This window comes from Nanorana parkeri, unplaced genomic scaffold (genome assembly GCF_000935625.1).
Source record: "Nanorana parkeri isolate BGI_ZX_2015 unplaced genomic scaffold, ASM93562v1 scaffold27, whole genome shotgun sequence".
Taxonomy (NCBI): domain Eukaryota; kingdom Metazoa; phylum Chordata; class Amphibia; order Anura; family Dicroglossidae; genus Nanorana; species Nanorana parkeri.
Window position 1 is genome coordinate 1,445,554 of NW_017306295.1, and position 24,189 is coordinate 1,469,742.

Sequence of the window (24,189 nt, forward strand, 5' to 3'; positions counted from 1 at the left end):
CCCCCCCCAAAAAAAAACAAATATAAAAACACACATATGCAATACATGCACATATTTGCATGTTTTAAACCGTTAAGGTAATATCAAAGGCTGGGCATTTTTTTCCCATAATGCATTAGGGTAAAAAACACCTAGTACCTATTCCTGTCATCTGTCTCCCCCACACTTACCTGTAAACATCGCCAGTCCCTGAAGCGGTCTTCAGTTCCCTGAACTTTATGGTTGCGGGGGAGGATACTCAAGGCAGAGCCATAGGCTCCTTCTGCCTTCAAAGTATGACTGTGGGAGTAGGGCGTGTGGCCGGGCACAAGCTGTGTGTGTCTATGGAGGCACACAGCTACTTGTGGGCACAGCTGGGAACGCACATGCACGGGTATCTCCATAGCAGCTGGCTAGCTGATGGGAGGCACCTGTGCAGGGGGCAGGAGCAGAGCGTCGCAGGGACCCACTAGAGAACGAGGAATTGAACAATTTTAAATCAAAAGAATGGAGGATTTGTGGAAGTGTGGCCCTGTCATTCAAAAAAAAACAAAACAAAAACAAAAAACTTGAGCCATCAGAAAAAGGAAATGTATATTATATTTGTGTGTCACTCAGCTGTAGATCCTCAAATCATCTCTGAATTCATTCTGGCACTGTCCTTTTTGTTCCCCATGGTGCCTGTGTGTGTTGTAAAGTAGCCACCACTCCAAGCTCACTCCCATGATGGACTACAATCTCAATACAAATTAGTAAACTAACCATGAGATTGTAGTCCATCACAGAAGTGCACTTGGAGCCACGGCTACTTTACAACACACACAGGGACCATGGGGAACAAAAGTAGTCACCCTCCAGAAGGAAGGACAGTGTCAGCACCAATTCAGAGATGATTTGAGGATCTACAGCTGAGTGATACACTAATAAGATACATTTTTGTTAATAGTTACGGTACTTTAATACATTTTAAAGACTTGAACCTCACTATTAAAAAAAGAGTAATAAAGCAGTAAAGTACATCAAGAGATCTACAATTCGCTGTACATACAATAACACTACAAAAACATTTTACCTGATGACAAAGATTCCTATTTTCCACCATTTCATCCCCTAATAAAAGTGGTGTTGGAAACAGAACACAAAGTTAAAGCACACCATGAAAAATGCACAAAATAAAAGGATATGCACTGTTAAGACAAAAGCTACAATCTTGTTATAACAGGTTATTCTAAAGTAAAAAAAATCATTATACTTGAAAAATGTATATTTAAACTAATCTCCTGGTTAACTGGAAATCCTGCACACTTGTGTTCTGTGCACTGTTATCTACGTTGATAAAAAGATAAAAGTTCTCTCTTCCCATTACAGGGCTTTAACAAAACTTCATGTCGGATTGATAAAGCCACAGCATTAAAGGAGAACTATGAGGTTAGGGCTTTTCCCCATACTTCTCCTAAGGGTAACGAGAGGACACAAACTAGCGTCCTCCCGTCACCCTAAGCTCCACAGTATACCGCGAGCTACAGCTCGCGGTATACTGAGACGCTGCACCAGAACGGAACCCGACAATTCTGTCTGAATCCACCCAGCTGAGTGAGTGACAGCTGGCTCTGCCTATCTAGATGCAGAGCCAGCTGTACCAGCCCCCTCCCCCCATCAGCGCTAGAGGATCGGACAGGGGGGGGAAATCCCTGCAGGGAGCCGTGAGTGACAATCCCGGCTCTCTGCACGGATAGATCGAGAAGTGAGCGAGCAACGGTATGTGTTTGCTCACTTCCCGATATACTCAGCCGACCTGTGACAGTTTCATTGTCACAGGTCGGCTCAGATTATGAGGCCGAGTGAAAATCACTCGCCTCATAATTCTCCTTTAAGGTTCACAGACAGCTACTAATGTGACTGTAGCTCCTGTAAACTGTTGGTGGAGATGGGACCACCATCCACCTTTGCTCAAAAATATGCAGGTGGCCTCCATTTAAAAAGAAGGCTGCAATTCAAAAATATACCCCCATATACCTTAACTGCTACAAATATTCTTTAGTGTAACACAATCTCTGACATTCCTCAAGGGCAGGGCCAGATAATATATGGGGCACAAAAGAGCAATCAAGGATTCTGGTGTACAAACTCGGCCTCCCTCGCCCTATATTCAAAGACCAGGCCAAGCATTAATTCCTTGTACTTACAGGGCAGCTGCTCCAGAGATAATTTCAATAAGCTCCTTGGTGATGACAGATTGACGAGTGCGGTTATAAGTCAACGTCAATTTGTAAATAATTTCAGCTAAAAAAAAAAAAAAAAAGAAGAAGAAGAGCAGAGTTAACTGAGGAACATTTTTTCACAATGACATTTACTGAATCGCTAGATAAATCGCACACTTCTGAGCCTAAGTTGTGGACAGAAGTACATGTTTCTTGATTTACTACAAGTGCCCACTGGATGTCAGCACAAAGACTGCTCAATTCCAAAATCTGTGCTCACTATTCTTAGCAGTAATAATAGTACACACAATAAACATTTACTTCAGAGATTATGCTTTGTATGTTCAGCATAGATATACTTACAAGCATTCTTGCTGGCATTGTCCATAGCAGTCATCCTAGCACTCTGCTCACTTGCAGCGGCCTCTTTCAGTGTGTAATAGATGATATTTACCAAACCAAACTCTTGGTAATTTCTCAGCACATCTGCATCTACGTCATCATAAACGGTGATACTTTCTGAAAAGGGAAATATCAATTACTAAGTTACCCCATACTGAGCTACCATTAGTTTATAGTAGGGATACACCGATACTTATACTAGTATCGGTGCCCGATGCCGAGTATTTGGGTGAGTACTCTTATTCGTCTAAATACTCCGATGCCTTGTGACGAGAGAGCATGGAGCCGGCTTCCCGGCCAATCAGGAAGCTTGGGAAGCGTGTGAATAAGGCCGCGGCGCCCGGCTTACTGATTGGCCGAGCGACGCATCATTACACGGCTCCCGGCTTCCTGATTGGCCAGAAAGCTGGCTGCATGCTTTCTCGTCACATAGTGACGAGAAGCAGGAGGATGGGTTCCCTTCTAATCAGGAAGCCAGGTGGCGAATCATTACACGTCGCCTCACTTCCTGAACGGGACTTCCGGTACTCGGTATCAGCGAGTACCGAAAAAATAATAAATCGGTACACATACTCGATACCGAAATACTGGTTTCGGTGCATCCCTAGTTTATTGCATTCAAATATAAAAACACCCTTGGCATTTTACATCTACAAGGAATGCAACAAAATATGCAAAATGGCAACCAGGCAGCAGAAATAGAATAAGAAAAACCATTTTGCTATAGTAGGTAAAATAAATCCAAACAAATTCGTCAAATAGAATAGTAAAATGACAGCATACGTAGTGGAACATTTCTACCCCAAATACAAAAGAACAACACAGAGCACACTACAGCAACCTGTGTGAACAATGACTGGGGCAATGACATGTGAAGCTGCCAAAAATCATTTTGTTGCCAGTCAGCTCTGCCTTCTCCTGCCTCCTATAGAAATATGTGCCAGGTATTCTAGACTATCATCCCTGAAAGCAAAACTTATCCCCTGAACTCTCCACTCCCTCACAAATATGCCATTCTCCTTTCTATTTTACATACTCATTCCCGTCCCGACCAGCTCAAGCCTACTTTTCTCGAACGGCCGGATGCATTGACCCCTTGCCCAGTCCGGGCCTGCTTTGAAAGGTATATTTGGTGCATGCTCTGAATTCAGTCGAACTACAATATTCATTGGATGGGTTTAGCAAACCAATAACTCATCTCATTAACAAATGGAGGATAAACAAAAGAACTAAGCGGATCAGAATTCCACAGTACACAGGTTAACCCCTTACCAGAGTTGGCAACCGTGTCTAGAGAATAGATCGGCTTCTCGTCAGTCTTGTAGGAGATTACAGACCTGCACACATAAATTACAACATTAGTTTTGAATCATACGGTACAAAAGTTAGGGGGAAAAAAAGGGGAGGAGGAGACTTTCGATATACCTGAATCTATTGAACACCACGGATCCTTGGTCAAATTCATAGCCAGAGTTCAGCAGCTCAGATGCAATAATGGAGGCATCACCAAAAGTAGGAGGCTTTCTGCCAACTTCTTTAAAGGTGACAAGGAAGTGATTACCATGGGTCCTTAAAAACAGAAAAGACCAATGTCAATTATTTTTAAAAATAGCTTTTCTAATATTCAGCAGAGAATTCACTAAAACACCTTGCAAAAGAGTTAACTTATAATATACCAAAAGCATCACATTATTACAAGTATGTTTATTAACCCCTTCATGACAGGCCTTTTCTTCATTTTTTGCACCCATGTTATATTCCACATTTTAGCCCACTATAGATCACTTGTATGAAAGGATCGGCGGCTATTGTGTCCGGTCACCGGACCACGGCACACAAGCTCACCATAGAACCCGAAGAGCAGACTAAGAACGGACGTTCTTTGTCTGCTCTGTGTAATCAATGAGACCAAGGCGCTGTGATCACAGCGCCACCTGTCTCAGCCATCAGGAACTGCACAGAACATCAGTTGTGTGTTGGAGGGCAGGTTCCATAGAGAGAACCTGCCACCTCCTAACTATCGCATAGGAGTTTTTAAGCCCTATGTGATAGGAATAAAATTAAGTGGTAGAAAAAACAGCTGCGTGATTGACAGCTGGCTATGCCTATCTAGAGGCAGAGCCAGCTGTACCCGCCCCTCCCCCATTCGTTCCTCCAGTCAGTGCTGGAGCAACAGAGTGCGGATGGGGGGAATCCCTGCAGGGAGCTGTGAGTGACAGTTACAGGTCTCTGCAGGGACAGGATCGAGAAGTGAGCGAGCGACGGTATTCCCTCACTTCCCGATCTATAGAGCCGACCTGCGACAGTTTCATTGTCACACGTCGGCTCGAACTATGAGGATGAGTGAAAATCAGTCACCTCATAGTTCTCCTTTTAAAGAGCAAGCTCACTTTCCCAAGTAATATGGGAAAATTGAATTACCCAATCAAATCTGGCCCGGCCGCTCCCAGAACTTACTTTTGTGTGAACAGTCCTTACCCTCCGCCTGTACAATCCAGCCCGATGCATTTTTAATTTTGCTGGAAAATTGCAAGCACTCATTGGTCAGCGTGGTCAGGTGACTACGCAGACCAATGAGAAGCACTATTCAGCACACTCAAATACAGTTTTGATTAGGGATGCACCAATATAGAATATTTGGGCAAGTACTTGTACTTGCCCAAATGCTCTGATACCTTCCCCAATACTGGAACTTCTGGTCAGCGGAAGATTTCCTCTGAACGGCAGTGCTGTAGGGGAAAATGGAGCCAGCTTCCTGTGCAATCAGGAAGCAGGGCAGCGACTAATGACCTGCCCCTGGTTTCCCGATTGGCTGGGAAGCTGGCTTCCCGGTCCAATCAGGCCATTACTCACCGCCCGGTTTCCTGATTAGCTGGCTCGATGCAGATTGGCTGGGATGCTGGTTTCCTGGCCAATCACAATCAAGCCAAACAACATTGAGTCGGCATCCCTGGCAAACAGGAAGCTGGGTAGCATGTCATTACCTGATGCCCAGCTTCCTGATGGCATGGAGCAGGCTTCTAGGGCAAACAGAAGCACCGATGCTCTGTTTTGGCAAGTACCGAAAGCAAAGTATCAGTGCTCGTACTCGATACCCAAAAACCTATATCGGTGCATCCCTAGTTTTGATTACAACTATTTTTTTGTATTGGGACAAGTAGATTGTCATGAGGGAAAAGTAGTTTTTTTTTAAAATGTCCACACCCCTGATGGGAGCCTGGGTATTGCACTGTGATCCACTGATCATGGCTGCAGTGCTTTGCAGGCTCCATTGTAAAACATTCAAACAATTTTTTTAAATCGATATGCATTTAGTTTTTATTTTGCAAAAGGAGGAATTAGCCTTTATGCGGTCAATACGGCTGATGATAAACATAAACTCCCACAGCACCATCAAACAAGGTCTGCCCCCCCAAGAATGAACATTTCTAATATCATAATATTCACCACCACGTATAGGCATTCAAACCCTCAAGCAGGAATGCCAAATTCTGGCAGGAAAACTACAATGCATTTAAGGAATTACACTTAAAACTTAACAGACTTTTCGGTTATCAATTTCATTTGATGACAAAGCCAAAAATAACTGGTTCATTACACTATTTTTGGATTTGGCCTGGAAGTGATGAAGTAAATACCCCGTTTTAAGAAGGCATGCTGTACATTGCAGCTTTTTGGCCCACCCCACCATAAGCCAACCAGCTATTCTTATTGTTAATGAATGCGTTCTCTGGTCACTATAAATTTTCCTCCGGCTTCTAGATGGAGTAGAAATAATTGCCCAAGATCGGCATTAAACCATCTACCTCTGTCTTTAAATATGGTCATACTTGCCTTTGCAGTATACCTCTCAATTTGTCCCCAATTCCAACCACTTTAACTTCTTTTCCACTACGAGAGAGCTCGGAAATTTCACTCTTAATAGCTTTAGCCACAGATGAATGAATTCCACCGCACAGGCCCCTGTCAGAGGAAACACCGATAATGACATGCTTCTTCTTGTCTTCAGGAGCTTTTATTTCAGCTTTCTCATACAACGCTAAAAGGGAAACAAAAAGATTTAAAACCTTCAACTGACAATTTATATGGAAAATACCTAACAGAATTGTGCTAATGGAGATATACAGGCTGCCATTGCTGACCTCTCCTCCTGAAAATGCTAGCTGCCAGGCTGTTACACTGTTCCAGCTGTTTTAACGCTAAGGCCCCATTCACACACGAATCGACCTGCACGTACAGCTCCGTTCTGCGTGCGGTACCAAGCAGCTGCCAGGTGCTGCGTGTGATTAGTACACAGCCCCCGTCCTTCTCTATGGGGCTACGCGGACGTATGCCCCCCTACGCTCACCTCAACTGCAGGTCCGTAGGGGTGCGGGTTTCCTGGCCGGGACGCATACAGGGTCCATTCCGGCGGACGTGCAGTTGAGGTGAGCGTAGGGGGGCGTATGGCCGCGTAGCCCCATAGAGAAGGACGGGGGCTGCGTTCTAATCACACGCAGCACCTGTCCTTCCCGGCAGCTGCTTGTTACGGCCCCGCACGCAGCACGGAGCTGTACGTGCAGGCCGATTCGTGTGTGAATGGGGTCTTAACCAGAACCAGTATGCAGATCTGGAGTTCCAACTTAATTTGCTGCACACCTATTCACACTTCAGCCACTCAAAGTAGAGAGACAGCTATAAAAGTATTCTTAGAAGCAGATGCATTAAGCTGGCTGAACATTGCTCAAATTTCAGCTGAATCTGTCGGCTCCACAAAGTCCACTGAAATATCTAACAATGCCGGATGGAAAATAGTCAGCTGAAAAGTGACTATATCCAACACCAGCTTTACTCGAGAAGAAAGATGGGAATTTAAAAGTGAACCTGTGCTCGGATGTTCTAAACAAGCAGTAAAACACCTTAGAACCAGCCCTCATTCACCTCTATAGCCCTCAGGAGAAATGAATCTTCAAAGTTCAGGCAATACATACAGAGCTCCTCACCTTTTATTTTCTGTGGCAGCGGAAGCATGGAAACCAGCCAGATCTCAAATGTAAACCTTTAGTTGATGCTATAAGCTGCCAGAAACCAACTTCAGAGTCTCAGGTGTGATTTTGAAGCGTTTCGGTTTGGTGGAACTGATCATGGCAGATAGTGGGTACTCTGATGTAAACAGACACATGCCCACTTACATCTGACTCCCTACAGACCTAACATGGGTCTGGTAAGTTCACTTTTTTCCTCCATCTGTGGCATCTGTTCCACACTGTTCTGATTGGAGGGGAACTGTGCACGATCGGAACTGGCAGCCACCTGTGTAAAAGGGGCCTACGGCTCACTCTCCCCTTACTGCCTTCTCTGCAGACAGAACAAGAATCAGTGTACAAAACAAGTGTCCCTATAGGAGGATTTCCCCTGGTCTCCTATCTGGTTATGGCTGCATACAATGTCTTCTAGGACAAACAGAGGGCAAATCTCTCCAAAATGGACACAGCCAGCAATACGCTTTCCAGCTTTGGAGATTTTGCTTTACTAACACTAAATGTAACACACACACCTTAGATCTACGTGAGAAAGTATTTGACAATGTTTATTACAAAGGCATTGCATATTTGCATAGTCTTAAAATGACTACCCAAGTGCCAAATTGTATTTCGATTAACAAACGCTGTCAGTTTAGCTCAGGACTGGGCAACTCCAGCCTCCAGCTGTTGTGGAACTACAAGTCCCAAGATGCATTGGACAACTGACAGCTACAGGCATGACCCCCCAGGGGCAGAGGCATTCCGGGATTTGTAGTTAAAGCACAGCTGGAGGGCCAGAATTGCCCACCCCTGGTTTAGACTGATATGGTTTTGAAAAGCATAAAACACCCTCCACCTCAAACTGTCTGGACAGCAAACACTGACAATTCAAATTCTGCTCCAAACCTGGAACAAACAGTATACAAACAAAACACATCTAATCGGCGTACCTAGAGAACCCGTCCCATATACTCTGGCTGGTTTCAGAGCCCTCTCAGCTTTTGTGTACTTTGCTGCTGCCACCATCTTCATGGATTTGGTAATCTTCTGGATGTTCTTGATGGATTTCAAACGTCTTGTAACTGTAAAACAACAAAATGAGTGACAATGAAACACAAGGCCAATTTACATACAAACGGAAAGGAAATGTGGTAAAAAAAAAAAAAAAATACTTACTCTCCTTCAAAGTTGCCATGTTCCTGACTTGACCCCTTGAGGAAAAAAAAAAAAAAAAAACAGAACAATTCTTCAAAAATATGAAGATAGACATAAAGAAGTGTGCTAATGTATTGGGTGGAAAGGAGCAATAAAAGGGCAAACCTGTGCACTGGCTGCGTTACCGCAAAGAGACCTGTGAACACTCTACTGATCCAAGAAGACTTTACACATTTAGTTAGAGCTTTAGGATTCCATTAGTACAGAGCTGGGCAAACACTGACCTTCCAGCTGTGGTGCAACTACAAATTTCATCATGCATCTGTCTCTGCGAGTCATGCCTGTGACAATTTTGCAATGCCTCATGGGACTTGTGGTTCCACAACAGCTGGAGTTTGCCCACCCCTGCATGGTATACTGTCCTTATGGGTCCCAAAGCCCTACTCCATAGAAGACATGGTTTCTATACTCTGCACTGATAATGACCAAATAGCCTGGAACAGCTGTATACAGTTTGGAATAAATGACTATAACATTTCACTACATTTGCTTTATTCACCAGCGGCTCTAGATGTGCACTTGGCTGTTTAGGGTGTAAAGGAATGGTTTTCAAAGCCATTGTCCTAAAATGTGGTCTAATCCTCTTCTTTTTGGGATATGTGATGGAAGTCATGTGACTACCTTCTGTTCTAAGAAGGCTTCACAGTACTGTGCTACACAATGATTCGGTAGGAGGGTGTTTCAATTGCTTTAGTCTCTCTCACCACAACCTGCAGGGTTCTACCGTTTTATATACCTACCATTACCGTGATCTTCAATATGACCAGGATATCAAATTGTCTGAAAATCATCCAACCTGTTTTCTCTAATATTTATATATGTATAAAAAAATATCCATGCAGTGGGCCACTCCAGACTGCAAGGGTTAAAAGCACACTAGGTCTCCAGAGCTTTCCTCTTATCCCCAAGACTCTTTGTGCTGTCTTTCAGCATCATCATGTGCAATTCTGGGCTACTAAGCCTGCATTGCACTAGGAGGAGGTAAGTGTGTAACCGCGGCTTTGTTGGACCGGTAGTGTGGATGGAGAGAGGCTGCCAGAGGAAGGAGTTAGGTTAAGTGTTATTCTTTATTAAGCTAAGACTTCCCAAGCATTTAACCCTTTGCAGCACAGGCAAGGGTATGCTTGCTTTGTGCACAAAGTAATTTGAAGGCAAAGAGTTCAAGGGCACTAAGGTGGCGAGGCAGTCAAGATGAAAGGAGGGTGACCTCAGCCATGACAACAGCCGTGTACCCTGATAAGAGTTCCGTCCCCGATCCGTGTGTCCTATACAGCCATAGGTCACCTTCTGATCCGCACTCCCCGGATCATAGTCAACCTACCCGGAAACGAAAGACTGAACTCAGTAACATGACTCTCTACAGGGAAGTCTGTGTGCCTTATACTTGTCTACAAACTTAGATTTCAACCATTGCCACTGACACCCATAAGTGCAAGAAACCGGCTGCGGCCTAGTATATGCCCGCCACTCTCAGTGGGAACACCCCTCACAGGCAAAGACGACAGATTCACCTCCGTTTACATTTCCCCGGCCACCCCTTCCTTCTGCCACCACAAACTAAGTTCTACCCGACTTCTCACCATTGTGGCTGGAAGATGAGGACGCTGCTCCGGGACAACATGGTGACTGCAGGCAAGGTCAGTCAGCACAGGGCGCGCATGCGTAGCTCGGAGAGTGGAAGAGCGGGTAGGGGGTGGGGCTTCCGCGAGAACTGTCAGCGGCACTTCCGGCACAGTGCTACCATTTTTGGTGTGGGCACATACAGGATATCCGCAGCTCCTATGACATTCAGTATCCTCTGCAAGCACTGCGCATGCCTGGATTCAGTCGTCTCCGCAATCAAGGGAAGGTGACGTAGGCTAGCAGGAGCCGGGCTGCGCGCGCACAGCAATTAACTCCATACCCGCTGGTCAACTTTAAGGCAATTTCTTACATTTGCACACACATGATAAATCTGAATGTGTGGGCTAGAAAACAGCTTCAAACCCCTAATTATATATTTTCTGAAAGCAGAGGCTCTCTAGAATAAAAAACATGCTAGCTGAAATATTTTATGTCACATGGTATTTGTGCAAATGTTTCTCAAACCAGTATTTTTAGGATGAAATACACTGAAATGAAATTTAGTGCACAGACACAGAATATAATACCCAATATTTTGATAAAAGATGGGATTACGTCAGGTAAACTGATAACAAACATGCCAAGCCTTAAAACTGCCTTTTCCCATGAAACCGCAAAAAATGGCAATACCCCAAATTTCCCATAGGCGACGCTTTAAAAGTTTTTACTGCTCATCAGTTTAGTGTTAACCCGACGTGCGTTTGTATGTAGGTGCACGCGAGGTCGGGTGATTTTTAAAAAGTTTATTTTGCGTTTTTGTTTTTTTTACACAATATTATTGCTATCACATAGGGGTAACAAGCCCCCTATGTAATAGCAAATATGATGTGACAGGTCCTCTTTATGGTCCATAATAGAAGTCACCAGCACTCGATGATATGTGCAAGAAGTAAAGCACTTTTTATTAAATTGTCACATGCGTCATACAGCCAACGTTTTTGGGGCCACACAGGGTCCCTTCTTCTGGGCGACAGTGACAACAACAAGTATGCCACTTCAGCTTTAAATAGTGAGACCACACAACTAACAAGCCCCATGTGTAATAGCAAATATGATGTCACAGGTCCTCTTTATGAAGACATCAGGGGTCTTTCAGACCTAGGGACCCCAAAGAAGCTGACGAAGCAGAGATCTGCTTCCCCAGCTTCTTCTCTTGGCTCTAGGAGCCGGGGAATGTAAACAGTGGCGCAGACATCCCAACTCTCCCGGACGCTCCGGGAGTCTCCCGCTATTAGATAGCGGCTCTCAGCCACCCAGGAGAGAAACACTTCCTCCCGGAAAGGTTTAATCTGCTCGATCGAGCAGAGTAAACCTTTCCCTGCGATCGTTTTTCTTTTTTCTGACATCGGGAGCCGTGCCCCGCCGTCAGTCAGAGAAATAAAAAGGCATAGGAATGCATAGCTAGCAGCAGAGGGTTTTCTATCAGGTCCTCTTCTGGCGATTGAAAGCAGCAGAGGGCAGGTGCAATAGCTATTTTGCTATTGGCTATTACAAAGTGAAATAGCCAATAGGAATCTAGCTATGCATTCCTATGCCTTTTTTTTTTTATTCTGACGACTGCAACTGTCAGAATACTAAAAAAAAAACTAAAAAAACCCCTGCAGATAGCAAAGAAGCTATTGCTTCCTGTGCTATCTGCCATCATTTCAGGGGGGTGCTCTCTCCCAGTCCCCCCTAATCCCCCCTCCGCGGATGGTGGGGGGGGGGAGGGCACCTCCCTAAAATGAGAGGGACACCTCTCTGAAATTGCTTCTTCCAGGTTGGGATCCCTGAATGACACCAGAAGTGTTGTAATACACATCACTTCCGGGTCCAGTGATCGGAGGAGAGATCAGCGCCTATATGCTTTCTGATCTCCCTCCAATTTATGTGAGGAGACCCGCCATACAGGTCCTGGGCCTGCACAAGGGACAGCAGAGTAGTGGAGGGGCACACATTCCGCCACACCAGCAACTATACACTTGTATCTAAACAGCCATCGCCCATTGTTTGGAATGATACCAACAACACGGCTGCAGCAGCCGTGTTCTTGGTATAACTACCTCAGGACAGGATGTTTTTTGACGGTGCATGGCCCTCAAGTAGTTAATGTGTAACAAGCAGGCTTGTTATTTCAGCAGATGTCATACAGCCGCTGGATTACTTGCTTCTAAACAGCCATCGCCCAATATCTAAAATGATACCAAGAACATGACTGCAGCAGCCGTGTTCTTGTTTAACTACTTCAGGACAGGTGTTTTTTGACGGCGGGCCGCCCTTAAAGGGTTATTAAACCCTGACTTTTTCTGCATATATCTACTGCTAGCAAGCAGTAAGTATATGCAAAACGATTAATAAAAAAAGAAAAAAAACTTTTGCAAAGGGTTAATACTTACCTGGGTCTCCGCTGCGCGCTCCCGTCCGAACATCTGAAAATTTATCGGGCGGCTGCAAAGGATCGCGGGGCGGGCGCATGTGCAGTTCAGATGTTCGGCCGGGAGACAAGGAGAGACCCAAGGTAAGTCTATGGAGCAGCGTGAACCCGCACAGACACCGTGGGACATCAGAGAAGAGGAGGACAGAGGAGTCAGCGCTGGATCGGAGACCGCAGCAGCGCTGGAGGGACATCTGAAAAGGACAGTAAAGAAGAGGATGATCAAACAAAGAGGCATCATTTAAGGTAAGTCCCGACACTAACATTAGGTGGGGGGGGGCCAAAAGCCTTTAATGTCACTTTAAGTAGTTAATGTGTAACGAGCAGGCTAATTATTTCACCAGCTCTCATCTCACCTTCCTGTACATCTAGGAGCAGCCCCTGCACCCCATAGAGGATTCTCTGGACACTTGCATGGGACAGACGAGGAGTTGTGTGTCATTTCAATAAAATCATGTGATTAATAAAATAATATTTTTTTTTTACTACTTAGGGGTCTATTCACTAAGCTGCTGTAGGCAGCCGAGTGTAATGATTCCTGCAAGCTCAATGGTGTGTGTAGGATCTCAGCTGCGGAGGTAAGTGGAAATGGTTCAGGTGGGAGGTTCACGGTCACACTTTAATGCAGTGAGTGAAGTCGGAACCCCTTACAGGCTACCACCACCACATCATACACCATTTGTCGTGGGAGTAGTTAAGTGGATGAGTTGTATATGCACGTTCTCAATTGTACAGCAATGGTGCCGTGTTGGGGTTTGTAGTTCGATGCCTTAGTTACTTCACTAGGAGGCCAAACTTTAGGTAACACTAATATGAATAAGGAATGTAACAGTCCAGAGTATATGGTACAGCAGATTATGATAAAAGAGCTAGTTAACTTCACTAACCCCAAGTATAAGTATCATGCAGGTGACGGCTATGCAGCAATATTGTAACTGATATCAATAGAAGAGGAGACGTGATGAATGAGTTTCCCCACAAGGTATCAGCACCAACACTTCCCCTGTATACAGTATGTGCTAAGGGATACTTGCTGTTCAGTTGGAAAGTCCAGTCAGGGGAAGTGCAGTTGTCTCCTTGCTGCTAGGGTATTCCCGAGTGGTGGATCAAGAGGTCACAGAGGTCCGGTGCACAGTGGTCCGGTGGTCTGTCACAACAGATTCTGCTAGTAGCTGTGAGGGTCCTAAGTAGGTTGCTCGACGTACTATTTTGCTAGAACGTCGAGCAAGTGTTCATCCTACGTTTAAGTAGGCAGAGAGCAATTGTTGGGGGCGGAGCCGGAGACGAGGCCCGACCCGAGCGTCTCCTAGCAACGGGACGCCGCCGGGCCGAGTCCGTCGCGTCATCACGCTGACTAGAGGAAGGAGAGGTGGAGCACTGAGGAACGACCGCCCGTCGCCTGGCAACGAGACCCTGATGGCGGGGCCGTCCCCGCGCTGGTCTCAGACCTCGGAACGGACTGCGTTCCTGACACCGAGTGAACGACCGGCCTGAAGTGAAGTGAACCGAACGCTGTTCGGCTATTCACTTCAGGTTATCGGCTGAAATCAGCCGTACATTGGGTGGCTTTGTGTGGCTTCGGGGCGGCCGAACATGCTGAGCCTGTTCGGCCGACCCGAAGTGCAGAAGGAGTTCGACTTAGCCGATCCAACATCTTGATCGCCTAAGCCGAACCTCCGGCAGGCTACTCGCCGCTGTTCGGTCTATTCTTATAGATGCTGAACAGCAGTGAGTAAATAGCCGAATGCCGCTGTGGGACCGAGCAGAACAGAAAAATAGTTTAAAAAGTAGAAGAAAAAAAATAGAAAACGATTGTGCGGAGCTAGCAGTGACAGCTAGCTCTGCCCAACTGTTTTCTATTGGCCGGCGGTTCTACTGCCTTAAAAAAAAACAAACACATTTTCGCCATAGGAATGCACTGCTAGATTCCTATTGGCTTTTTGCAATAGCCAATAGCAAACTAGCTATTGCACCCGCTCTCTGCTGCTGTCAATCACTAGTGGGGACGTGATGGAGAATGGCACTTTCTGCATTTTGCCAAAAGTGCCATTTTCGGGCGATATGTTTCGGCGGCCGATATATCGGTGCATCCCTACTGATAACAGTACGCACAGTTTTCTAGCAAGGGCTTTCCAAGGAGATCATATAAACAGGAACCCACTTTGCATCTATTCATAAAATATGTATGATATTAAAGATATTGTTTTCACTGGATATATAAATACCTAAACACAAAGATAGCACTAGGGTCTCAATAGTCACGATATCTCAGATATCTCATATCATGGTGGTATTATTGAAATTAGTATGGTTTTAATAGGGATGTTACTTTCATCTAAAATTAGTTTATTTTTATCCATTTCTAAATATTACTTTTATTTATTTTTTCTAAACTTTAATTTTTTTAATATTTATTTTTATTTATTAATTCATTTTTTTATTAAATATTTGTATTTTTTACTTCATCTTTATTATCTGTATTATTGGTTACAACTGGATGTTTTTCCTCCATTCCATACGTTTTTATGATTCTGGTTATGATTGTTGTATTCTGATGATTTTACATATTTATTTACACAATTTGTAATACCCAAATTCTTATAAGCTAGTGTAGGAATATAGTACTGTGTGTTTATATCTGCTTTTTTTAGCCCTGAAGAAGGGGAAGTTCTTTAAACCCCTGAAATGCGATGGCTGTTTTTTTACTGTCGCTTATGAGCCCATTCCATTATTAAATGTTTTTGGACTCTCATTCTGTCTTGTTTGGCGCTCTCATTGGACTGTATATATGCATATATCTTTAACCCTGGATTCCCTTGTATGTGGGACATTTCATTTTTGTTGGCAGCAGCCTCGCTGCAGCCGTTGTGCTTTATTACACCACGTTCCGACTGATCTTCTGAATATATGAATCCAACGTGACTGGGTCCAACAAATTTCAATACTCTGAGAACTACAAAAAAACATTTTACACAATACAACTAGAATGCAATGTAGCATGGAACAGCCTAACTTTCTGAAACCTGAGCTTCAGACTATTCCAGAAATACAATAAAGAATGACAACCAATAGGAAGTGCATGCAAAGTCATAAACCAGCATAACAACATTGTAAGGTTCAGAAGGGCAAGGTTTTGTGCACAGAAACACAATACTGCCATTCAGATCAACTTGGACTGTGCCTCAGTTCATTATTCCCTGTGGTAATACTGCACATTATACCACAACTGGATAAGTCATTCATTTTTGTAAACAAGGAAGTCTAATATTTGGACTGCTGTTTCTTCCAGTTTTATTGGATTTGATCATGGGGAGTCTGATTAGCAAAGTGAAGATCTGCCTTTCTGCATGGTATCCTGTGAGGGCTCGAGTTCTCCTGCTTGGTCTTGATCACTCTGGCAAGACCACAACCCTTTATCAACTGAAGCTAAAGGAGAAAGTCGCCACTATCTCAACCGTGGGATTCAATGTAGAGACTTTGGCGCCCATCAATGGAGTCTCTTTCACTGTGTGGGATGTGAGCTTGAATACTCAAACATGGCCTTTCTATAAGCATTATTTTGCAAATACACAAGGTTTGATTTTTGTGGTGGACTGCAAGGATGGAGAAAGACATGTGGACGCCAAAGAACTTTTGCATATGATCTTAGGGGAGACTGACATGGAAGGTGTGCCATTTATCATACTTGCCAATAAGCAAGATCTGCAAGAAACAAAACAACCGTCCGAGCTTGCACTGGAATTGGAGATGGATAAGTGGACTGGACATGCCTGGCAAATATTTGGATGTTCTGCCATGTCTGGTGATGGACTACAGGAAGCCTTCCATGCACTTTCCATTTTGATTAAGAAACGTGGAATTACTATGTCCTAAGGAACCAGTTTCTGTCATTATTTGTACATTAATACAGCTGACCAAGCGACTGGAAGTATTGCTAGGTGCAGCATGTCATATAACCCAGTGCTCATAGAGATCCGTGACACGTTTGCTCTCATGTAAGCTGTGTCAAGCTTGAAGACTGGAAAGAATGCTGCTTTGTGATTCTTCATTAGACATCTGCCAAGTTAATATACCTTGGAAGCAATATGAGGTGATAAATATCTATCCTGCGAAGTGAATGTTACATGCCTTTGTTACAGTGACTTTCTTACTGGATAGCTTTCATTGCTAATACAGTAATATCTATGCAATTTGTTTAATTTGTACAATGTGTACATGAAGTACAATACTGAAATGCAGAAAACATGTATCTGTGCATGAAAATGCTTCTTAGAAATCTTCAACCCTATATGATGTGTGTCAATAGTAGAACTTGTGTTACTGGTGGGGTTTTTTTTCTGTGATTTACATGGTGTCACTAGGTAGCTTATAGGATGGCAATAAAATATGTTATAGGTTAAAAAAACGGCGCTCGCCATGCGTCCATTCAGTACTTTATTTGCAAATAGGCATAACAGCAGCAAATAAACAAATGCTTACATGTTTCGGCCCCCCCCAAACAGGGCCTTAGTCGTAGCCAGGACACGGTAGAAAAAAATTGTTTGTTGTTTAAAGCAAAGCCAATACCATTTTTATCTTTTTTAAAAGACCAAGAATGGGTGAAAATTATGGCCAAGTTTTTACTGTGTGTGTGTGGCCCCACTGTAAAGATTTCCCTCACTTCCTGTGTCATCAGCCGGTATGAAAGTGTGAGAGGAAATCTCTCCAGTAGGGATACAGATGGTAAGAACACATTACAGAGACTTTGACACTTTGCCAACCTGCCCTAAAACAATGCTTTGGGTGGACTTCACTTTAAACTGGATTTGTGGCCAGGTAACCGTGAATAATCTGTGACATACATTATTAGCACCCGCCTTCACGGGTCTGCTAGACATGTAACCCCCGCAAAAAAAATTGTTTCGTATCTATTTGGATTTTTATTTCTTTCCTTTTTCGGATTTCGGATTTCGGATCCAAAATGTAACATAAGTTTGTTATTCAGATTTTTTATCCATCCGAATTTTCATTTCGGAAAGATCCACAACAGAAAGTCACATGACTGTACCTGTAATGCAACCCCCAACAGCCCCAAAAAATCTGGTTGGCCAGAGAACAGTCACATGTCTGATTTAGTTTAGTTTCGAACGAAATTCGGAAGGATATGACTTTTCACTAAAGGAACATTCAGATTCGTTCGCATTTGGACGGGTTAACATTTCCGAGATTCAGATGCATCCAAATGTCGAATGTAATGACATTCGCACGAATATCCATTCGGAACGAAATTAAAGTTACATCCGGACAGGGGTGGTCAACTTAATTGACATAGGGGGGCTCATGTGTGGCCCCTAACATCATCAAAGGGCCATACACGGTGTATGTAAAAAAAAATAAAAGCACAGTGGCTTAGTGGGTAGCACTTCTGCCTCAGGGGTCCCTGGTTTGAATCCTGGTCAGGACAGTATCTCGAGTGTGGCCCCTAACATCACCAAAGGGCCATACACGGTGTATGTAAAAAAAAATAAAAGCACAGTGGCTTAGTGGGTAGCACTTCTGCCTCAGGGGTCCCTGGTTTTAATCCCGGTCAGGACAGTATCTGCAAGAAGTTTGCATGTTCTCCCTGTGTTGGTTTTTGTTTCCCTCCACACTGCAAATACATGCTGGAAGGTTAATTGGCTCCTGTCTAAATTGGCCCTGTATGGCAGGGAGTGATGTGAATGTGCAGTATGTAAAGCGTGCATAAATTGCTGGCGCCATATAAATACCTGTAATAAATATATAAAATAAATGTAATGCTAAAGAAAACATTCAGATACCCCAGATACACTACAGAAGATGGTAGACATGCTACAGGCATAGTTGGAGACTGGAAACATACTGCAGAAGATTGTCAGAGACAGAGGACATGTTACAAGAGACTGCTTGAGATTACTGCCTTTGCAGTCCCAATTAGGAAAGTGTGAAATAAATAAACCAAGTCATTTGGCTAGTTCAATGAATATGTTCCTTCACTGTCATAGGCAAGAAAAACACTGACTACTGGCAACTGGGGTCTGAGGGCTGCACAGTAAGTACCAAAGTATCACATGTGGTGCCCAGGTGACAGATTGGGCACCAGGGCTGTAGAGCACTCCCTTGGACACCAGAATCTGAAGCGATTGGCTATTTAAAATACAATCAGCTTTTGTGAATGCCAGCTTTGTCATCCATTCTTCTACTTTCAGTGTTTCACTATTGGTAAATAAGACTGCCCATCACAGGGATGGCCAATAGTAAGGCACAGAGTGTGACAGGAGATGGGCCACAGGCAGTGACCATGGAAGCTGGTCACTACTGCACAGCAGTGTTTTCTGGAGGTCTGGGGGTGCATTCCAGGACAATGGGGGCAGCATTCAGGCTCTTGAAGGTTTGACCGTCATTTAATGTATTTCCAAGATGGCTCAGAAGTGGACACCTAAACTTCTCCACATTATGATACAAAGGAATTCATGCAAAGCCGTGAGGTGCAAAGCAAAACTGCGATGCACAGACATTCGCATGCAGTGTGTGAGCTGAGCGCGGCCAGATGAAAGACTGCATATGCAGCCAATTGGCTAGCGCGTTACAACGGAATGGACTTCGCAACGTGACGAGCGGGTTTAAACGCGCGAGCCGATTGTCTGAAGATGCAGTCTCTTTTCATCTTGGCACGCTCAGCTATGTGGTTTCTCGCAAGCTGACTTGCTGGAGTGAAAATGACATGACACACTGCACGCGAAGGTCCACGCACCAACACTACGAGCTGCTTCGCGTGCAGTGTGTCACAGTGTGGAGAAGACGGGGGAGTCAGAAAGGTACAGAGTATTTGTTACCTTATGCAGAGAATGCATTAAGGTAAAAAACGCCCAGCCTTTAATTCTACAGGGTTATTCACAAAAGGGTGAAGAGTTTGGAGAAGGCAGGAGAAGTGAAGAATCTGGGACAACATACAGTAGCTGAACTGGAAATCGAGCTGAATTGAAGAATTTTTCCAAATTGGCTATTTTGGCCTAAATTGTGCACTTTTCCTGCCTTCTCCAAACTCTTCACCCCTTTGTGAATAACCCTGTAAGTTTCTGAACCTCATGTTGGGTTAAGGCATCCCAGTGTTTAATATATGGGCGCATATGTAACTCACTGCTAACCCTACCAGATGCACAGCAAAGCATACTTGGAATGTGCTAATTGCAGTCAGACCGCTTTAGCAGGTTTTGCCAATCATTTTTTAAATAATCAAACGTTTTTTGCCTCCGGTTGATTTTACAAGAATTTCTACATTGTCCTGGTAAATCTGAAGTCCGAGCATCATGAAAAACAATTCCTGCCCCCAAACAATACTCCCTGTAGCTGTTTTATACTGTATACTGTTTTTTAATGTGAATTCCTGTTGCCTCTATGGGCAGATTGTGGAAGAGATCCTTAGGGCAATGTTGTGCAAGTTTGTGTAGCTGGGGCAGGGTATGGGCTGAACCCTGGGACGGAGATTGTTAGGACACTGCTGTCCGTCAAAGGCTCTTTAGAAGGAACAGTCAAAGGCAACACCCACATGTAGGTACATGACACCAGTGAATATGCTTATACGTTGAGCAGAAGAAGAAAAAATGACAGATGATAGGGCACTGAGTTCAGCTTTCAAGAAGTCAGAAAAAAATATTATGAACCCTTGCAGTGGGGCTACCTCCGCACTGCAAAGATTAAGTGCTCATTTTGGTCTAGGGAGGGAAATAAGTTATAATCAACTGATCCTCCGAGCTGGCTTGCTCTTAGAACGGTCCCTGGAGCCTCTCTCCCCCTCCGCCGCAGTGGTCTAAGGTCCCGTAAATCATCACATTCTATACATAGTGTACAAGATGTCAGGACACAGAGGGACATACTATCACTGCAAAGGAGGAGAAGAAAGGCTGGAGAGCGCTGTCAGAGCCGTCTTCAAGGATCAGGTGAGTATATCTTTGTTATTTTCCTCCCTTGACCAAAATGAGCAGTTAACCCTTGGAGTTTCCCTAAAGTTCTGCTTTAAAGTGTATTTCCACTTTTGCAGTCAAATTTGAGAGTCTCCCACCATTTTGGGCAGGGGACGGGACAGGACGGGACTCCCGTGTCTTCTCCCTCTATTCCCTCAACCACACATAATTTGTTTATTTTCCAATGTTCTTTCACTTTCATCGCTATATTTCCTTCCTCACTTCCTACAGAGCTTCCATGATGGCCTGTGACTTGCTACCATCCCCAAGTGCTCCTCTATAATAAGATGGACCAGGGTGACCTCCCCCTCAACTCAAGTGACTGTTCAAGCTTTTATTCCTCTGCATACTACTTCAACATCCTATAGGGTCAAGAGTCTTTTATGTTTATAAACGAGACACACGTGGGTCCGGTACTATATATCTTTATTGTATGCTGGCAGTTATTTATCTATCTGTCTATATATATACATTTGTAACAAAAATGTAATAAAAATGATTGAAAGCAAAAACATATTTCTCTCATTTCTGGTTGTTTCTTTGCAGCAGGCTTATACATAAGATACGATAGGCAGCTTCCATTGCTTAGAATAGATTGTATTAACATACAAAGTGCCACCCAAGTCTTGAGATCTGTAACCCTTTGTTGGACAGTGTGCACATAGGTCAGTTTTCGTCATTACATGTACAGAATGTCAGGTACAATTAATTGGCAGAACGCCAAGGAGATGAAGAAAGTGGTTAAAATATACTCTTCCCAATACTTAGAGCCGGCATGTGACTGCAGCTGTATAGATCGAGAGCTGAGCATTCACAAACCGCTGATAGCTCAGCTCATGGTCTTCTCACTGCAGAGGGCGGTGAATGTCATATCTACATATCTCTCTACATAGCTCTCTACATATCTCTCTCTCTCTCTCTCTCTCTCTCTCTCTCTCTCTCTCTCTCTCTCTGTAGGGCATATCTAGGAATCACAGGGCCCAATAGCAAAATTTTATATGCGAGGACACTGCCCCTCACCAAAAAAAAAGTACCTACCTTAAGCTCTGCTCCTGCTGGCTCTGATGTCAGAGCCGAAGAGCAGATAATTCCACTGCTCACTGCAGCAAAGCCCACCATCGACCCGGCACAGCCCCCCAGAGACCCTGCAGAGCCCACCATAGACCCTACACAAGTCACCTGAGACCCCCACTTAGCTTAGACTTAGCAGAGCCCTCCTGAGACCCTGCAGAGCCTATCTGAAATCCCACAGCCCACCAGATAGTGACCCAGCAGAGCCCACCATAGACCCCGTAGAGCCCATCTGAGATCCTGCAGAGCCCACCAGAGACCCTGCAGAGCATACTTGAGACCAATTGGTACCTACCAATTCACACAAACTGCTTAGTATATACTTATTGGGATTTTGTTTACCAAAAACATTTAGCACAATAAATGTTGGCCTAATTTTAGGAAGAAATTTGATTTTTTTGATATTTTGTGTAACAAAAAGTTGACAATATTGATTTCCCACAATTTCTGGTCTTTTTTAATTTATATTAATTTTTCTTAAGTTTTCGTTTTGTTTGTTTTTTACTTTTGATCAGTTTTTTCATTTTAATTTCTTCTATTTTTTTTCACCTAACTTTATTGCTATCACACAGGGGTTAACAAGTTCCTGTGTGATAGCATTCGGAGGTGACAGGTTCTCTTTATGAGCCCGCCCTCCAGTACAGACTGTGGACTCTGGACTTAGAACGCACTAGACTCACACCCGGTGCAGACCTACGCGATCCGGGAACGTGAGTCCCGGAATTGCACGGTCCTGCACATTGCAGGCCGCGATTGCCGTGCGGCCCCATTGATTTCAATGGGGGGACATCCGCACGGCAAATCGCAGAAAAAAGGTAAACGCGTGGCTGTTTTAGCGTAGAAGGTGGAATCGCGGCGGAAAACCATGCAATCCGCCCGGAGCGACTGGGGTGCCATTACAAAATAATGGCACCCACAGCGCGATCGGTGCACACCTAGGCGACTCCTGACCACGTGGAATCGTGCACGATTGACGTGCAGTGATGTGTCGTCTAGGTGTGCACAGACCCTTAGGAACGCACTAGGCTTGGGATACAGGACATTTGTCTTGAGATAGGAAAGCACTAGTCTCTGGACTTTGCAGCACAGTGGACTTAAGACTAAAAACAGAAGTATACTCACTACTCACAGATAATACAAAGCCCCCCTCCCCAACCCCTGCTACCTGATTGCCTGCTCTGTCTCTATGCATCCTTCTGATCCTGGTAAGACACCCTGCCCGCACTAAGGCATGTACAAATCATCCAGGGACAGGCAGGCATATGCACGTCTGAAGGGATGCCGGGGATGTCCTGTTTGATAAAATATCGGCGTCAGTGAACAGCTCTCCTCCAGCCGTCACATATGTTTTATCAAACAGGACATCCCGGGCATCCCTTTGGACCGCCTTCCTGTCTGTTGATGTTCTTCAGACGGGCGCTCGGGAGGACATTCCCCCCCTCTCACAACACCACTGCCAGGACCTTCTGGGGGTGGGGGTGGGTTTGAACCCCCCTATCCCCCCCCTTATCTACGCCCCTGTTGAGACCCTGCAGAACACATCTGAGACCCAGCAGAGCCCACCTAAGACCCCACACATACCAGAGACCCTGCAGAGGCCAAATGAGACCCTACAGAGCCCACCTGAGACCCGCCACGGTAGCTATGGGGATAGTTACGCCACTACTCTCTCTCTCTCTCTCTCTGTAGAGCACACTTGGAATCCAGGAAATTGTTGAAAGTGGCGCAGACGGACGTCAGCACTCATTACATAAAAGGAATTACGTAAGTAAGCTTTGGTAGCAAAAACAACTCTGTTATGTATTCCTATTACAATGCTGATGTTATAACAGGACTGTATAAAAAATGAAATTCATTTCAGAACACCGTTGTATGATGGAATAAACGTCAGTCAAAGTACCACAGCGCTGAATACTGAAAAATGGCCTGTCCAAGAAGGGGGTCTAAACACCCCAGTCAGCAAGTGGTTAATAAGTTTGTTGCAGTAGGTAAAAGTGTATCACATAAGAACTACCTGAACTTGTTGCCCATGTTGGAGAACTGTTGTGCAACTTTCATGAATTTGGTGCAGGAATTACTAATAAGACCAAAATGCCAGAAATTGTCACAAACGCTTTATTGAATCATATGGACATTGAGCAGCCTCAAGAGATACAAAATATTTTTGGATAATCTATATTTACATACTTAGAGCCTTGTTGTGCAAACCTATAATGCATTTACATCAATAAGTAGCTGTTCTTTATTAATCCATACCAAAAAAAAACCCCAATACACAAGGCTATAGATTTTCTATTGCCCATTTCAAAAATGGCCGCCAC

The 24,189-nt window shown here is 44.3% G+C and overlaps 2 protein-coding genes across 4 annotated transcripts in view; one reads left to right on the forward strand and one right to left on the reverse strand.

The window, feature by feature from the left end:
- The window catches only part of ATP5C1 (ATP synthase, H+ transporting, mitochondrial F1 complex, gamma polypeptide 1), an 11,658-nt gene extending 1,170 nt beyond the window's left edge, over positions 1-10,488 (reverse strand). The window contains exons 1-9 of one of the 3 annotated variants that reach the window (XM_018566218.1): positions 10,381-10,487; positions 8,762-8,796; positions 8,536-8,667; positions 6,417-6,621; positions 4,008-4,151; positions 3,855-3,919; positions 2,544-2,699; positions 2,166-2,262; positions 1,052-1,089 (exon numbers count right to left, since the gene is read on the reverse strand). In XM_018566218.1, the coding sequence (XP_018421720.1) occupies positions 1,083-1,089; positions 2,166-2,262; positions 2,544-2,699; positions 3,855-3,919; positions 4,008-4,151; positions 6,417-6,621; positions 8,536-8,667; positions 8,762-8,796; positions 10,381-10,421 (882 nt within the window). In that variant the 5' untranslated portion in view covers positions 10,422-10,487 and the 3' untranslated portion in view covers positions 1,052-1,082. Of the gene's footprint in view, positions 1-1,051; positions 1,090-2,161; positions 2,263-2,543; positions 2,700-3,854; positions 3,920-4,007; positions 4,152-6,416; positions 6,622-8,535; positions 8,668-8,761; positions 8,797-10,380 lie in introns of those variants that run through there. The other 2 variants (XM_018566228.1, XM_018566209.1) reach the window with 2 other exon arrangements.
- A 5,654-nt stretch (positions 10,489-16,142) lies between these two features.
- On the forward strand, positions 16,143-16,709 carry LOC108794998 (ADP-ribosylation factor-like). The gene has a single exon (XM_018566166.1). The coding sequence runs from the start codon at positions 16,143-16,145 to the stop codon at positions 16,707-16,709; it is 567 nt and encodes a 188-aa protein (XP_018421668.1).
- The last annotated feature ends 7,480 nt before the right edge of the window (positions 16,710-24,189 follow it).

Bases quoted from the DNA above. Each gene is read 5' to 3' on its own strand.
- LOC108794998 (XM_018566166.1), top strand. From the start codon at position 16,143: ATGGGGAGTCTGATTAGCAAAGTGAAGATCTGCCTTTCTGCATGGTAT.